This window comes from Centrocercus urophasianus, unplaced genomic scaffold (assembly GCF_019232065.1).
Source record: "Centrocercus urophasianus isolate 14NV4802_14NV808 unplaced genomic scaffold, USGS_Curo_1.0 seq_16, whole genome shotgun sequence".
Classification (NCBI taxonomy): Eukaryota; Metazoa; Chordata; class Aves; order Galliformes; family Phasianidae; genus Centrocercus; species Centrocercus urophasianus.
This window is the reverse complement of record NW_024884711.1, coordinates 40,307,474-40,324,757: the sequence shown is the minus strand read 5'-3', so window position 1 is coordinate 40,324,757 and position 17,284 is coordinate 40,307,474. Positions and strand designations below refer to the sequence as shown.

At 40.6% G+C, this 17,284-nt stretch overlaps 1 protein-coding gene across 1 annotated transcript in view; it reads right to left on the bottom strand.

Annotated features, from left to right (window-relative positions):
* Positions 1 to 12,802, bottom strand: part of PAXIP1 (PAX interacting protein 1) — a 31,891-nt gene extending 19,089 nt beyond the window's left edge. The window contains exons 1-5 of the mRNA XM_042817086.1: positions 12,675 to 12,802; positions 9,311 to 9,445; positions 7,083 to 7,126; positions 2,503 to 2,566; positions 1,583 to 1,696 (exon numbers count right to left, since the gene is read on the bottom strand). Of these exons, the coding sequence (XP_042673020.1) occupies positions 1,583 to 1,696; positions 2,503 to 2,566; positions 7,083 to 7,126; positions 9,311 to 9,445; positions 12,675 to 12,761 (444 nt within the window). The 5' untranslated portion in view covers positions 12,762 to 12,802. The remainder of the gene's footprint in view (positions 1 to 1,582; positions 1,697 to 2,502; positions 2,567 to 7,082; positions 7,127 to 9,310; positions 9,446 to 12,674) is intronic.
* Between the last annotated feature and the right edge of the window lie 4,482 nt (positions 12,803 to 17,284).

Below are 17,284 nucleotides of genomic sequence, written 5' to 3'. Positions count from 1 at the left end.
GGGGGGGTAGGGGGGAGGAACAGTGATAGAACAAGGGGGAATGGTTTTAAACTGAGACAGGGGAGGTTTAGGTTAGGTATTAGGAGGAAGTTTTTCCACACAGAGGGTGGTGAGGCACTGGCACAGGTTGCCCAAGGAGGCTGTGGATGCCCCATCCCTGCAGGCATTCAAGGCCAGGCTGGATGTGGCTCTGGGCAGCCTGGTCTGCTGGTTGGTGACCTGCACACAGCAGGGGGTTGGAACTGGATGAGCATTGTGATCCTTTTCAACCCAGGCCATTCTATGATTCTATGAAAATAAACCCTAAAAGCTCTTTTAAGAGTTTTAATGAAACGGGGGAAAAAAAGCAAGCATCACCCATACTGTGTAAGCTATTTTCCCTTCTCCCACTGTCACCCCATGATTTTTCTAAAGCACTTTCCTACGTGTTGCATGTAGAGGTTAAAAGCCATCTCAATAGCTACATGTTTTTCCTCTTCAGACAGTTTATATTAACTTTGAAATACTAAAAAAGTTCTTGGTGGAACAATAATATATTAAATTTATATAAAATTCAACTTGATAAAGCATTACATATTAATGTAAGGAGATATTATATAGATCTTAGAGTTGCTCACAAATAACTAACCCACGTAGCCTCTCTCACTGATCAGAATAGAATTTTAAAAGTGATGAAGAAAACGTTCTCATGTTACTAAAGGATAAAAAATATAATGCAGAAAATTACAGTAAAAACTCCCTTCATCCACTACATTAACCAGAAAAATCTACAAACACATTTTTGTTAAGTGAGCCTCAATTTCTTCTCAGTATTTTTAGGCTCTGAACAAATGCACTAAATCAATTACAAGTGTTCTTTCTTTTTCAGGAAGACTATTATCTGAACACTTCAGAAAGTTTCAGCAGAACTATTCTAACCAAAGCCATCACAGTACAGAATGCTATTCTGATGGGCTCAGCACCGCCTTTAGCCAGCTACCTAATCTTTCTGATTCAGCTTCTCCAGCTGCATAAAAACATTTCATTTCCTACAAGGGAGTGATTGGAAGCGTAACTACTTTGTTGATCAGAACTTGTGCAGGAATGCTGCATACTGCTTAGTCCTTTTTAAGAGGAAAGTGCTGTGGGCCTTTGAGAGTTGTATTTCAAAAAGTGGGAATCTGTTCCTCCTTCCACACTGTATTCCTTTCAGGGCATAACATTTAAGGGTATTTTACTCAATTTTCCAACTTGTATCTTTTTTTTTGTCCACTGATTTTAGCTACAGATATACAAGTCATCATCACTAATGATTATATGTCAAATTAGATTAGGACAAACAAAATAAAGAATAATACGATTTATTCAACCAGAGATAGCAACGACAGTATGAAATTGGACATATTTCAGATTAATGAGGCTTAAAACCATGCAGAAAATAAAGACCAAGTGATTAACAGCAGTGCATAACCGTTGAATTTAGCCGCTTAAGTGTGACAAACAAGCTGAAGGATCTTAACTTCAGGGTGAAGTAAAATTTGTCATTATTCAAAAGCAAACGAGAGCGACAAGAGGAAGAACTGTACATGTAATAAACTCTTACCCCCTTTGGCTCAGGCACAATCAAGTGAGTACACTTCTTATTCAGGTTCAGCTGGCAATTCCCACCATAAAAAGTAATCAAAGCCCACAGCGTATTTCGGTCTTCAGATGAAACCTAAGAAGGTAAAGAAGCCTTTTAGCTCTGCGTAACCAGATGCCCTCTTCTTGAGGAACTTCAGTACAATTCTTGCCATCCCCATTTACAGATCTGGCTAGTATACCCACCTATCTCTATTAAATACCAAAGTATCATGAAAATCACAGAGGAAAAGAAGTGATAGAAAAAGACATTAAACAAACATTTTAGCCTGTACAGGGGAGGAAGTTCTTTAACACAGAGTGCTAGCATATCGCCTTTCACAGTAAGTAAACATTAGTGATCAAGCAAACAGCATTTATTTATTATCTTAGGTGAATTTTTTAAGCTTATTAACAAGTAGACCCCAAATTAACAGCCTACATAAACAAAGGTTTATTTCTAACGCTGATGTTCAGCTCTGACAAGCCATGTGTGTTTCAGCCACAGAGCTGCGTATGATCACAGGCTACTGAAGCCACTTCCACTTAATTTACTCACTGGCATCCTTATTAAGCTTCCAGTGCAAAGCTCGTGTATCAGGTTGTCTGAATATTTTGTGCTAATGCCTGAACAGAAAAATAGGAACAAGGATTTTATACTGTACTCTTCATTTTAGAATCATCACAGTATTGAATACAGGATCAATTACTGACTGAATGTTCAGTTTCAAATGCCCATTACTTCATTTTCAGTGGAAAACTATTTCCAGGTGAAAAACCTTTTTAAGGTGCTAATTCACACATGCACACAAGAAGTCACATTACAACAGAAATACTGATATCTCCATTGAAAATTGAAGCATCACACACACTCTGTACACTGAAACATGGTTCACCTCTTACCTGAGAGAGACAGGCAGTAACTCCAAAAAAGGTCTGACACGATTCTGGAGAGAAGCCATTAACACTGGATAGCAGTTGTCAAGGATGTAAATAAATGAGTTTCCTGAGGGATATTAGAAGGAAATAAAGCAGCGTGCATAGTACTCTCAAGCTTTACTTTTAAAAGCATGTGATTTGTTTACAATTCAAGTTGCATATAGCAGAAAGAAAAAAAAAAATGGAAAGAAAGGCGTAAAAAGGATAAGGACATCTTTAACATTATGACCAATTATGGAAGTATCACAAACACTCTCAGAACAGCCCCCTCAATTCTATCCTAGGATGCTCAGCTCAGGAAATAAAGCACACAGGAGTTGAGTGTTTATCAGAGCTTTCTTCCATTATCATTGAGTGCTTATCTTCCATACTTAGAAGTGAGAATCCAAAGAAAGTTTTGTTACAGTCAGCAAAAGACAAAACAGAATGAATATAGTGTGCAATAAATTCCATAAAATAACGGTTTTTTGGGGGGTTAAAGGCATCTTTTGGAACCTATCCTGCCATTTCAAATTCTCAAAGACTGGAAAAGTAGAAACATGTTCTCCTAATACACAACGTGGTTATCAAGTCCACAAAAGGTGCTGAGCAACAAGCATATAAACTCCTATTGAGAAAAATAACAAATCAAACTAAGTACTACAGAGACGATCTGAAAACAGAAGCAGACAGATCAGTATAAGCAAGTATCAGATTTTTCTACAGCTATTTTTTTCATACCAAGGTACAAAATAGGACAGAAAGTTAGCCAGGCAACAGATTCTGAAGGAAAAAAATATCCAGGCACCACTGTGACTGACAAACAGAGAAAACATCACATTAGGATGTAAAATTAGAAACACAGCCTGAAATTAATGTAAAGTTTTCCACCATACTTTCAACACTCAACAAAATCTCTGACAGCAACGTATATTTGTTTTCAGAGGCATCAGAGAGATGGATAAATGAAACAGCATGCAAAAACAGCAACAAGAACTTCTTACAGAGCAAGTAAATAAGACTTATGAGAGGAAACTGAAAGAACCAGAACTGATAGGTTTAAGAAGTTAAAAAGACATCTCCAAGTCCATAAAAGGCTGCCAAATGAAAAGTCGTTTGTTCTCCCTGGTCAGAGTGGCTCAAATAAATCAACATGGGGCTATAAAGCGGCAGGTAATGAAGTTAAACTTCAGCAATACATTGCATCACTGCTGTAAGGTGACTGGGAAGACTATGAATTAAGTCTCCATTTGGTGGGGGGGGGGGGAGGGAGGGTCAGGACTCATGAAATAGGAGAGATAATGGTTGGACAGAAGTGATGTGGAAAAATGATGGGCTGATTTTATGGCCTCCTTGTCTTTTCCACACTTTTATATGGTTTTAAAGTACATACATAATTCTTTGGAAAAACAGATTACAAAAACAAACGTGCAGCGTGTCACAGAGCAAGTAAATACCTAGACTTCTGTCATCAAACAAAATTATTTTCCTCCTGCTGCTGAAGCACAGCAATAGTTAAAATTCTGAGACAGAAGAGACAACACATAGAAAACTGACAACAAAGCCTAGGGTACATTAAAACTTAAGAGCAGATTTACTGCCATTATCCAGAGTACTCCAAGAAATACAAGTCCAAGGAGCATCCTAAATTTCACAGTGTTGCTCAGTATTTCATCTAATGCAGAGAGTCAGTACTGCATCTTTTAACAGTGCAGTTGTCCACTCTTTGCTTTGGCATCTGCTCCTAGCACACAGAGCAGCAACAGCTCAATACATCACTTCCAAGATGTCCATCAGTTTGACCCCAGCTTGCACTCTCTAAAGAACAGGAATGAAATACACTGTCTTACAAGTTAGCAGTAACAGAACAACATTCTGAAAGAACGAGAGTGATGCGACAAAGCTCACATCTCTTTTCTTCAGCAACAAACATTCAGAAATGCTCTGACTCCCTTTTCATCACACATACACAAGACCACAAAAAAAAAAAAAAAGCAACCAAAAACAACCTTCTTCATCACTACTGCATTTGCTGCTACCGAGAGAAGTAAGAAAGAAATCACCAGCCCCTTTCTGGTATCGTAACTGTAGCTTTTCACACACAGAACTCTCATCTTCTCCTTCAGGAAGGCTGCTTCCACATGCCTTTTTTTTGTTCCTTCCTTCTGACTGCAGGATAGTCAGATTTTGTTGACATCAGTTAGTAGTGCTCAGAACACCTTGCCTTCTGAAGTCCCCTCTGGTGGAAAACAACTTCCACAGCAGAATGTTAAAATGTATTCATAAGGAAAAAGAAAAATTACTGTGTTTATTCTGCATTAAAATTTTTTATATAGTCAAACGCCTATCAAGCACCAAAACTGGACTGTAAACAAAATATTTAAGACTCTTCCTAGATCCATTTATTTAACTGTCAAAAGGTATTCCTAGGACTTGCTTCAGTAAATACAGTATCTTGAGTATTTCAACACAAATATAAATAAAGACAAAAAAAGTTGAATCTCAAAGCCTTAACTAAAAAGAAATCCAAACCAATCAACTGGGAAAAAAAAAGTTAAGTTTACTATTAACTACAACATTTTTTCCTTATTGTAGTACCTAAAACCCTGATGAAAGGCCGGATGCCACAGCAGTAGAAGTCATAAAGAGACTGAAACAGAACAATGTTAAGACTTAACAACCCATTTTAGTGAGCTCTGAATAAAATCCAAAAACACCAGGTTCTAAGGGCTAGAAAGAATAAAAGTAAATGTCCAAGTACACATTTATTGCTGACAGGTGTACAAAGCTTTCTTCCATGCAACTCAAGAATACGATCCTCCTGAGACCTGCCGTTTCATTTGGCTGCTCTTATATAACCACAATAAAGACTTCCTAAGCAATTGCCATTCAGGCCTACATTCCCACACTTTTTGCTACAATTTAGTTACAGACTGCACCAGTCCATTTTATCTGTTGATTTCCCTTCTGGGTTTGTAATAAAATCAGAACTTAAAGCATCCTTTTGAAAACACACAGTTTCAGACAGAAAACCTATTGCCTAATAGTCAACTTCTCTATGGGAGAGAAAATCACCAGCAATATAATGCTCTATTACACAACTTTGAAAATATAAGTAATTCCAAGTTATTTTACACTTTCTTTTTTCCAACCAGCCCTACACATTACATCAGTGTGATCTAAACTCTCTTCCTGATAACAATAAGCTGATAAACACGTTATTTCCAGTACAAAATACAAAAAAAAAAATAAAAATCACCAGCCTAGATGCCACAACAGCAGCTGATTTGAGTATAGAAGTATTTTGGGTTTTGCCACGTCACATTTGGTGCATCATTTACCTTCGGAAGTGAAATCACTAAAGAAAAATTCTCCTTAGATCAGAAGATAGCCCAGGACTACAGCAAACGTTTCATACTAACTCGAGAATTCCATTTGACATGTTCATTATTACGATCAAAACAGCTTTAAGTACCTCAATATATCATGTTTTTTTATTCTCTTTTCCTTCCACAGCTCACTCCCCGAACTGAATTCTCCTGGTAGAAGATACACAAGGCATATCTTCAAAACAGCCCAGACACACAAATAGATGCAAGGGCACCTATTTTGAAATATGAGATATAAAATTGGAATTCTGTATCGCTGAAGCACATTAAGACCTGAAATTTCTAATATGAACACCTGGACTCTGGCTTCTACCACCTCTTGTTCTCCATTATGAACACTACCACCTGCTATCCTTCCAAAATGAGATCTCATGCCTGACAGCCTTCCTCCTTACTCCTGCTGTTCATTGCAATCATCTGCTGGTATCTGTACTGAAATGTACTGCTCTGCTTCAGTCTTTGCATAAACATAATCCCTATTATGAATGGGCTGAGAAAAAAAAGCATGAATTTCAGCCTATAATAGTCATTCTCATCATCCCTAGGATCCAAAGAAAAACAGAGGAAAATAAATAGAGATAAAACAGTAATAAATAATAAAACAGAATGCACTGTCCACATGCAAGAATACATGCTCCAAATAAGTTTAGAAACATAAATCTAGCCAACATAAACCACAGCAAAAGACAAAGTCAAAAAAAGACAGAGTCAAGCTAAGCAATAATAGGAGTGTTATCATGACGAGTTAACAAAGCACTATTACTAAGACTATGGACATGAAGTATTGTGTGTTTATTTCTTCCTTAACTTTGGCTCTTGAAAAAGCCATAAAAATAGGCTATTCCACTGACCCAACATTTGTCCCCTTATGGCATTCCAGCATTTCTCCCAGATCCTCAGTTAATGATCAACATCAAGCTAAAATGTATGGTCTATTTGATAACAAATTTCCTGCAAGTGCTTATGAAGTACTTATCCACAATAGCCAAAGGGAGAGGAAAAGTAAAGCAAGACAAAGCAGCTCTAAGCACACTTTGCTTAACAAGCAAAATATATACTGTCATTTCAAAAATGTAAGATGTACATACATGTAACAATCTTCATTCACTCAACGCATGCGAAATGCATTTAAGATGTTTCCTACAGCATTTCATCACATTTTAACTTAAAGGATACGGAAGGAGAGCTCCACAGCGAACAGACAGGATCACCCAGGAAGGCTGAAAAACAAAAATTGTGAGGTGGAAAAACCAAACTCATACTGCATGAGTGAAGTGCAAGTTAGTGACCAACTCTGTAGTGTATCTAGTTTCAATAGCCATCTCTCAGCTTTAAAGCTTAAGTGTTTCACAGACATTTACTTAGGGCTTTACCAAAAAAATGTTCTGACTGATTTGTAAGTTAATAGAGAAAGTTCTCAAAGATCATACAGCAGTATGGGAATAAGACTCCTTTGTCTTTTAATTCCATTATTCTTTGAATGCTATTTACAGTATTTACTCATGCACGCAGTTCTAAAATCTCAATTCCCTACCTTACATTTTAACCAAGGAGTTGGGAAGCATAACCTTACACAGAAAGGGGTTTATACACACATAATAATGCTGGATGCTAAGCACACAGGTGATAGACCCTAACCAATGGCACACAGCAACAGAATGGCTCAAAGAGAGGGGAGGAAATGGCAAATAGAGGCTATGTAGGACAGTGGCCCTGACACAAAGTGTAAGGAAGAAGGAAGGAGTACCATCCCATTTATATGACTTTTTTCCTCCCCACGCTCTCCTCTCCCCCAGTATACATCTACTCACACACATACTGTAACTGTTTGTGGTGTCCCTATTCTCTCTCATTTAGAAAAAGACAGAGAAGTTGGTTGTCGGTTTTTTCCAGTTCTACTGTTTGCAAAATAAATAAATAAATAAATAAAAATTGGGAGATTTCTCTCCCTCCAATTTTTCTCTTCCTTACTCTCCATTCCTTCTGCAGCAAGCTACCTTTGCCTCCAAGTTTCATTCCCTTAACACGAAGTCTAATCTTCTTGATTACAGAACATGCTGCAATGTTTTCAGGTCCAACTAAGCAACATCACTGAGAGGCCTGCTGTTTGGCAAATGACAGAAAGTTTAGTCAGTAGTACTTAAAAAGAAAATTAAATTATTTAACTGAAAGGCAGCCAATAGCAGAAAGTACTGCTAGGACAATGATGCCTTTCCATCCCATGAAAATGGCTGCAGTCTTCTTGTTTTTCAAGACTGAAACGATGTCACTAAACACTTCATGAAAGGGAGAAAATAAAAACAAGAACTAAGCTTAAAATTAATTATTACTCCCATCTAAAACCATAAGACCTTGTGCTAAGCACCCTTTATTTTTTGGAATTTGCCAACTCGTACTTCTCCACTGCCAGATGAACTCTCATGCTATAAGCCATCAGAATTCAGTACAGCCGCCTGCAACTATATGAAAAGAATAATCCAAAATCACTGGCAGAGAAATAATAATTATTTTTTCTCATTGTCCATGAACTGCAGAACAACAAGCTCACATTTTCAAACATGAAGCCTGGAAACTTTCACTGGAAAAAGAAACCCATATCGCAAGAGGGTAACAAAATACTGACAATTTCATTGTAAGAAAGAAAAAAGTCAAAGACTTCAAAAAAATTAATATAGGAAAGAAGTCTAATTTTCTAAAGTTTATTTTGTTGAAAATTAGCACCATACACATATGTAGAATCCATAAAATCATTGTCAAGAGAAATTCAGGTTGGATATTAGAAAAAATTGCTTCTCTGAAAGAGGGATAATACATTGGAACAGGCTGCCCAGGGAGGTGGTGGAGCTACAGTCCCTGGAGGTGTCCAAGGAAAGGGCAGATGTGGCACTGAGGGATGTGGTTTGGTGGTATAGGGGGGATAGGTTGATGGCTGCACTAAATCATCTTAGTGCTCTTTTCCAACCTTAATGATCCTGTGATTCTGCACCTTGCCAAGTACATGTTTGAAAACAAACAAGGAAAAAAAACCAATCTCAATCTCTACAACTTTATGCTGAGGTTTTCCATTGCCAGAAACTTATTAGAAATGTTCCTGACGGGAAAGTTCCTAAGTAAAATTGAACAGTGCAACGTCCCACAGATAGATGAACGAAGGAAGAATTTCAGAAAGAGAACACACACAAAAGAAAACCCATCAACAGATCACCAGATACAAAAAAAGCCACAAAAGAAAAGAAGGGAACAGAATTGTAAAAGTTCACAATTCAGGAAAAAAACCATGAAATGAGACTAAAAGGTAAGGTAAGACAAAGGTAAGTTTCATTCAGACATCATCTAAACACTGGTATTTTCTGTTACCATAACCCAATAGCTATGTCAGACAATATAGTGGAGGAGTCACCTACCTTTACCACAGGGAGATCAAAAACTTCACGAGATTCTCCAACCTCTGGATGGTCTCCATCTTCTGAAATAATATGCGAGGCCAGTGCATTGTAAGAGACTTCCTTTGCTTTCCCAGCTTTCAGAAGTTGAATAACCTAAACCCAAAAGAGAAGGGAAAGAAGTGAAAAATTATTACCTTTCATTTGAGAAGAACAGTAATGAAAGAACTGCAGCACATCAAGGGAATGAGTTCAACTTTCTCTCTTGGTTGCCCTGTAGAAATAGATAGCACTCTTTTTTTGGCAAACGCAACCCATTTAAGTCCTGATTTCCTAAGGCTTGCAACTCTGCTGCGTTTTGATGATTGAAGTTGAAGTTTTACTTCCAAAATACTTCAGACTGGGGCAGAAATTTGGAATGTTTCAACGTTTTTTTAAAAACATACAGTCCTCAAAAACTGTTTTTTTCTTAGGCAGACTAAGGAACTCTCTCTCCTCAGCATTTGATTTTCCATATGTTAGCTTCAGAAGCCTCTGAATACACTTGGCACAAAGAAAAGAAAAGCAACCTAACTCAATGTGTAGCTATGAAAGCTACAGAAAAGCAGGTGGAAAAAGAAAAAAAAAAAAAAGAAGAAGAAAAAAACCCAACACCATTTGGATATGAGAAGGCCCTAAAAGCAAAATAAGTCATAACCACTGTCCTGAGAAGTGGAGGTTCTAACAAAGAGCTGCTGTATTGAGAATTGAATTGATGGAGGACTAAAGATGACTTTGATAAAACAAAGAAAAAACATAAAAGAAAATGAAAAGCAGAAGGACATATGCCCTCTAAGTTACTCCTTTAAAGAGCTAAAGCAGAAATTTCTAATTCCATTACTCTGCCTTCAGTGATCACAAAAAGCCCTCACAACTCAAAGTGTATCTTACTCCTTTTTTGCAAGGCCAATATGGAAAGTGTCTGTTTAAGACTTCACCATTCTCTCTAGCCCTGCTCATAAAAAAATGGGAGTCAAGAAATAAGACTCACTTCAACATAAAGGTAACGCAGAAGGCAGAGGGTGTGGAGGGGAATAGGAGAAAAGCATTCAAGAAAACTGAGTTCTAAAATTTAAATGCTTAAAACACCAATGAAGATCACTCCTCCTTTTTCCTTATATTATTTGGAAATGAATAGTTGGACTTTGTAACAGTTTTTCAGAACCAAACTGGCATGAGCACCACAGTAGACACAGATCAGCCCATCGCATGAGCTCTTTGTCCTGCACAGCTCTGCGAGTTACATGTTCCCTCCGTCTATTTATGGGAAGGCTAAAGAGAGGAGAAACTGTAACCAAAGCCAAGCATCCAAATCTGACAGCATGAGGAAAAAGTTACAGCTAATAAAGTAAGAAGACTTTTGTTTCTTTTAGTTTTGTAACAAAGAGTCAATGCAAAGAGTTTGCTGGTGCAGGAAGTTACGCCAGTACCAAGCTGGAAGTCTAACGTGGTAAAGAGATGGATGATGATTTCACAGCATTAAAGCAGTATGAAGAAAAGTTTTCCTAGGGTAGCCTATGTCAGCTTCAAAACTCCTCCCAGAGCATGTGACTTCTTCAGCTGAAGCAGTGACCCAGAGATTTTTCCCTGTAGAGGGGGATGGACACACACACACACACACACACACACACACCCCTTTAACTAGCAAATAAAATCCTGAAAAGCCCTAAAATGGTTACTATAAAAATCCTGTGCTTCAGGTGCAAGCTTAAATCCACTAAATGAAATTTAATTTTGCAGGCATGAAAAATTTAAATCATTCCCACTAAAAGCTGTGTTAGAAGAAACAAAAGGAGAGTTTAGATCTCTGAAATAAGGCAATGGATACTAAAGAAATACTATTAAAATAAGAGATAACCAGAAACCAAATACCCTGCTTAAAGTCGTCACGCTACGTTGCATCACCTTCTTTCTGCATGAAATACTGATTTTAACCAAAGTTACCAAAGCTTGACAGTTTGGGTTTACACATTTAGGAAAGCAATAAAAGCACCTAAAAAACCAATAATAGCTGACATCTAGTCATCACCTCCTGTAAGGTGAGAACAGCCAAGCGCACATCCCAATGGAATGGATTCAAATTCGAGTGCCAGCAGCCTAATTCTCTCTCATTTGCCAAAGAACAGTCAGGCACGATTCCAGACTTTTGTTTCCATCCTAGTTTATGTCGCATATGCTTTAACAGGTAGTGGATATGCAGCTTTCACACGACTGTATGATGTTTCCTTTCTAACTCCTGGATTTGTTTTGATTAGGTTGCTCACTTGCACTAGGCCTGTTTCAATATTTATTAAGGTAACTGGTCTTCAGTGAAAACATTTGGAAACAAGCTGATCTAAGTGTGCTCGTGCCCAAAGGATGAAGAAATTAACTGCTTTTCAAATTCAACCTAGTATTACGGTACTATGGTATAGTATAAATCTATGTGAAGCTTTTTTAAGCTTTGGAGTCTATCTGAAGCTCAACCACAGGTAGATGAGCATTTTGTATACTTGATCCAGAGCAAATCAAGCCTTGTAACAATGACATTGCTACGAAGGATAAAACTTTATGTGAAAATAAAACTTGCCCAAGTGGTTGCTTGTTTACTCCCTGTCTGGCAATACTGCTATGTCAACACAAACCTAGCAGCGTGCCTTTGGGGCCGTTATTTTTACAGTAACAGGCATCTTGCTGCGTTTTGCACTCCTCTTCATACAGTGCCGGTGCACTCACAGGATTTGAGTTGTTATCCCCACACCATTTCCAAATAGTTTAAGGTTAAGGTCCTACTGCACATCAAGGCTGCGGTTCACACATAACCTACAGAACCCATCTCACAGGTCAGCGGTGCTCCTGGAACTGCCCCTCAGGCTCAGTGCACGCCAGGACACCGACCTACACGGAACAAAGACCCAACTCTCGCACCTGGCAAAGGAACCAAGACAGACACATAGACAGACAGACGCGGTGTGGGGCTGGGCCCCGCGGCCCTCAGCCTCTCCTCAGCGCCTCAACGAGCAGCAGCCCCGCTCCCCGCAGCCGGGGTCAGCCTCCGGCCCCGTCTCTCACAGGAAGTCCCTTCTCCCGCCCCTCCTCCGCTCGCAAGGCTGCACGGGGCCTGCGCGCCGCGGCCGCCCGGCTCCCATGGCGGGCAGGCGGCGAAGGAGCGGCGGTTACCGCGGCGCTCCCCGCGCGGCCCGTGAGAGGACGCGGCCGCGTTCCCCCTCCAGCTCTGCGCGCTCTGAGGCTCGCGGGGCAGCGTTTGCGCGGAGGCGGACGATCCCGCCCTGCCCCCCCCCACCCCAGCGGGGGGTGTGGGGACGCGCGCGGCGGGAAGGAGCCCGAGGGGCGGCCGAGGCGGTACCTTCGGGTCGATGTCTCCCACCGTGAAGAACTTGACGTCTTTGAACATCTCCTCCGGGACTTTCAGCTCTTCCTCGTCCGCCGACATGGTGCCGGCCGCCCGCACGGCGCGTCTCTCCGCCGCCTCGCTCCGCCCGCTGCCCGCCGAGTAGAACCGCGGGTCCCCCCGTCCCCTCCCCCGCCGTGCCGCCGAACCGCGCGAGCAAGGCGCGCGCTGCGGGACGCACCATCCCGCTCCGGGACGCGGGGGTGGCACGAGAGAGGTGGGCAGAGCCGCCGGCCCCGAGCGGCTTCCCCCTCCGAACTGCCACCACCGCTGCCGCGGAACGACCCCTGCTCCCGCTCAGCGGCTGCGATCTCCGCTCATCACTCCGTCTCCAAACAGAAGTAAGGGCCGGCAGCCGGGCCCGGCTCCCCCCCCACGCGCGGAAAGCAATGGTTCCTCCCGAAACGACAGAGGCGGGCAGCGGGGATACCCGGACCCGCCCATTAGCGAGCAGGCGCGGCGAGTGGGGAGGGGAGGGGAGGGGAGAGCGGCGCCCTCTGGCCCCGCCCCTATGCCGCCCGGACCCCGCCCCACCACCTCGGCCCCGCCCGGCACTTCCCGCTCACCTCCGCAGCTGCTCAGAGTCGGACGAGTTTGGCCGTTCCCCGCTGCTCCCTTTGCCAGAGGCAGGATAGCAGGATTTGGGGGCCCCTTGGCGGAGCAGTCCTGGTTGCAGCCACGCTGCATTCACCCCATAACAACACTTTCCAGCTCCAAGCCGTTGTTTCAACTTGTCAAATCCATTCCATAGTCAGTCCTTTCCTGAATTTACCTGTCAGCCCTTCCAGCTGGGAGTCTGTGCAAATCCGATAGGCACAGCATGTATCCCAACATCCAACTTATTAATGAATGTACTGAATGTTACCGAAATGAGTCCTTTTCCCTCAAAAGTTTTGCTGAAATAAGGCTACTGGACAGCTATTGGCTGTCTCCCAACTACACGGCCTTTCTTAGGTGAAATTAGATTTGTTGAACCCGATTTATCCTTACCGAGTAGAAACTAATCGTCTGTTTACAAGCAATTTATTATTTATCCATTTTTTTCTAGCGGCTGAAGTGAAATGTACAGTATGCAAGTTTCTGACTTCTTTTTCAAGGAAGATACTTCATTTGCCTTTCTTCTGGTCTCCTGAATCTTCACATAGAATCACAGAATCATTAAGGTTGGAAAAGACCTCTAAGAACATCTCGTCCAACCATCAACCCATGCCACCATGCCCACTGCCCATGTCCCTCAGTGCCACATCTCCATGGTTCTGAACTTCCAGGGACAGTGACCACACCACCTCCCTGGGCAGCCTGTGCCACTGCATCACCCCTCCTTCTGAGAAGAAATTCTTCCTGACATCTAACCCAAACCTCCCCTGACACAACTTGAAAGCCATTACACCTAATCCTACTGCTGCTACCTGTGAGATGAGGCCAACCTCACCTGGCCACAACCTCCTTTCAGAGTTGTAGAAAGTGATAAGGTCTGCTGTCTGCTTCCTCTTCTCCAGACTGAACAATCCCAGATCCTTCAGCCCCTCCTCATAAAACTCATGCCCCAGATTCTTCACCATGACGTGTGTCCCTTTCTACTCCAGCCAAGGAAGAAACACCCAACCTATTAAAGTCTGCTCTAACCAGTTCTTTTCCTGTTCAAGAAGGAGACCTTACCCTTTACTTGTAGGTTTTATTGTATTAGCTCCCTGACTACAATTTAATATTTCAGTGCAAACTAAGGTGCAAAGTCATTACACTTCTATACAGTACATTTCTTTTGTAGTACAGAAAAAATGTAGAAATAACTATCTGGTCTTGCGTCTCAGTCTGTCTCCTCCACACAACAATTCATATTCTCACTTTTTATCTTCCCTAGTAACTGACTCCTGTTATTCTTATGCTCCAAGTATTTCCTGGACTGTCTTTGAAGAACACCTTCCTACTTTCTGCTTTCAAATAAAGATGCCATCCAGGACCCCTAAATCCAGACCTTTCTTTCTTTGTCATGTAATTTTCATTCTTTCCAACTCTATTTTTGATCCATTTTCTTCTTCCCACTAAATTGGAATCACTTTGACCACAATAATCCTTTCACTTAGAGAGAAATATTTTTCCTTGTTTTTTTTTTTGATCTATGAGCTATAAAACCATTGCTTATTGAATTTTCTTTCCATTTGGATTTCAGTGCCTCCCTAATCATCTAATTCTCACCTCTTTTCTTGCTAAAATATATCTGGTTTTAGGTTTTTGTTTCATATTTGAATTATTTTCTCTTCATGATGTCATTCATTACTTGGCTTCATTTTCTTCTCAGTGTGATTGCTAAATTGCCCCTTTTCACATGAGTACTTTCTTCATATCTAATTTTATATGCCGTTGCATCTACCCATTCTGCACAAAGAAAACCAAAGTGATTCCTCTCCGCAGCCTATTTTCTTTGTTACTATAATGAGTTCCCCTGGTGTTCCTATCCTTTGGATTCACCATATCCACATTATTTTTAGCTCTTCATCAGATTCTTCAATCAGATTGCAAACATTTCCAATCAGGCACTGAATACTGGTAAAGAGACATAAGGCAAACAAACAGTGCTTTGAATGTGGTTTATAAGAATAAAATCCTTTCCTAAACTTCATCTCAGCATCAGGTTGTGTCACTTTAGATCTTCTGTTTGTTCAACTGATCAAATGCGAACACTATGAGGTAAACATGGTATTTAAAATCCTACTAATTTGAAAATTCTCTACAAAATATCAGACCTCACCAGAGGGTTGTTGGTCGTGGAACAGGCTCCCTGGGACAGTGGTCAGGTTCCCAAACTCTCAAAGTTCAAGAAGGGTTTGGATTACACTCTTAGTCATAGAGTTTGAGTTTTGGGTTGTCCTGTGTGGAGCCAAGACTTGGAGATGGTGATTCTTGTAGGACCCTTTGAATTTGGGATATTGTATGATTCTATGACACTAGCAATGCTACGGTGTTAGAACACTGAAATTCACTGCAAAATCTTGTTGGTGTTTTTTTTTTTTGGTTGGTTGGGTTTTTTTTTGCAAAATGATACCCATTAAATGGCATCAGGCTTAAACAGAATTGTTATTTTGACTAATTGTAATAACAGCAACAAAAATATTTCCATCTGTAGGGATAGAGATTAAGAATTGATTAAAATAGCTTAAAAAAAATAAATCTGCTTTATAAATTTGATCCCAGAAAACAAAAATAAAGGTGAAGCCCTTATCTGAGATGTGAGAGACATACATTCAAGTCTTTCCTTCTCTTCCTAAATGAGTTAAAAAGAACTTTTCCACTGAAGCACAGATAGATATGGACATTGGATGCCTGCATCCTCTGTATGTTCTATTTTAGACACCTAAAAGTTTTAGGGGCTGCTGAGAAGTAGTTCGGTAAATCTCAGTATTGGACTTCTGGTTATATAAGGTGTTGTATTATCATCAGTGATACGAATCTAAGTAGTAATATAATCTAAGCCGTGATACTACATAAGTATATATATATTTTTATCCACAGTTTTGCTGGCTTCAAGACAATCATACACAAGAGAAAAAACTACTGTAGAAATGCACAAATTATTATCTTTAATTATCAACTAAAAATTCTAGAATTATAGAATGGTTTGGATTGGAAGGGACCTTAAGATCATCCAGTTCCAACCCCACCATGGTCAGGGACATCTCCAACCAGATCAGGCTATCCATGGCCCCATCCAAACTGGCCTTGAGCATCTCCAGGGATGGGATATCCACGGCTTCTCTGGGCAGCCTGTGCCAGAGCCTCCCAGCCCTTTAAGTAAAGAATTTCTTCTTAACATCTAACCTATATCTCCCCTCTTTTAGCTTAAGGCCATTATCCCTTGTCCTGTCACTGTATTCCCCGGTAGAGTCTTTCTCCAGCTTTCTTTCAGGCCCCCTTTATGTACTGGAAGGCTATAACGTGTCCATGGAAAATAAAATTAATGAACACTTTTTTTCTTCTTTATGTATTTAATGAATTGTCTGTCAAGAAGTTATTTAATTTCTAATAATTTGACTACTAACAAAAATGAATAATTCATGTTTCTGCATCATATCTGTGATCTAGTTTAGAAGCCAGCATATGATATTAAACATGGAAAACAACCCCTGTACTTAACAAAATTAACCTTTAGGTTCTGCTTACTGGACAGCACACAGAGTTAAGTCAAATCAACAGGCTAGCCTGCTCAGTTGTAGCAAGGTGTAGGTTTAGAGAGGAACAGGAGTGGGAGAGTAGGGGTGCATGGGAATAAAAGTAGCTGATGAGAATAAATCTCGGTCTCGCTACTGGTTGGACCTGGGGACATTCAGCAGCTGCTCTCACGTTTCTCTTGGATCCATAATGATGTATTTTTCTCTAACAGTGTTCATTCTACCCATTCATTTCATCCTCATTCAGAAGGGTTAGCAGGATCTCCCTGTCACATTGCTGGACATGTGTGAATCACACAACATGGGATGCTGAGCCATGTGGTGGTGTGTTCATGTGTGAAGCCAAGCAACTGTTGTTGAATACTGAATGAATATGCTGAATGTTGAATGAACATTGGT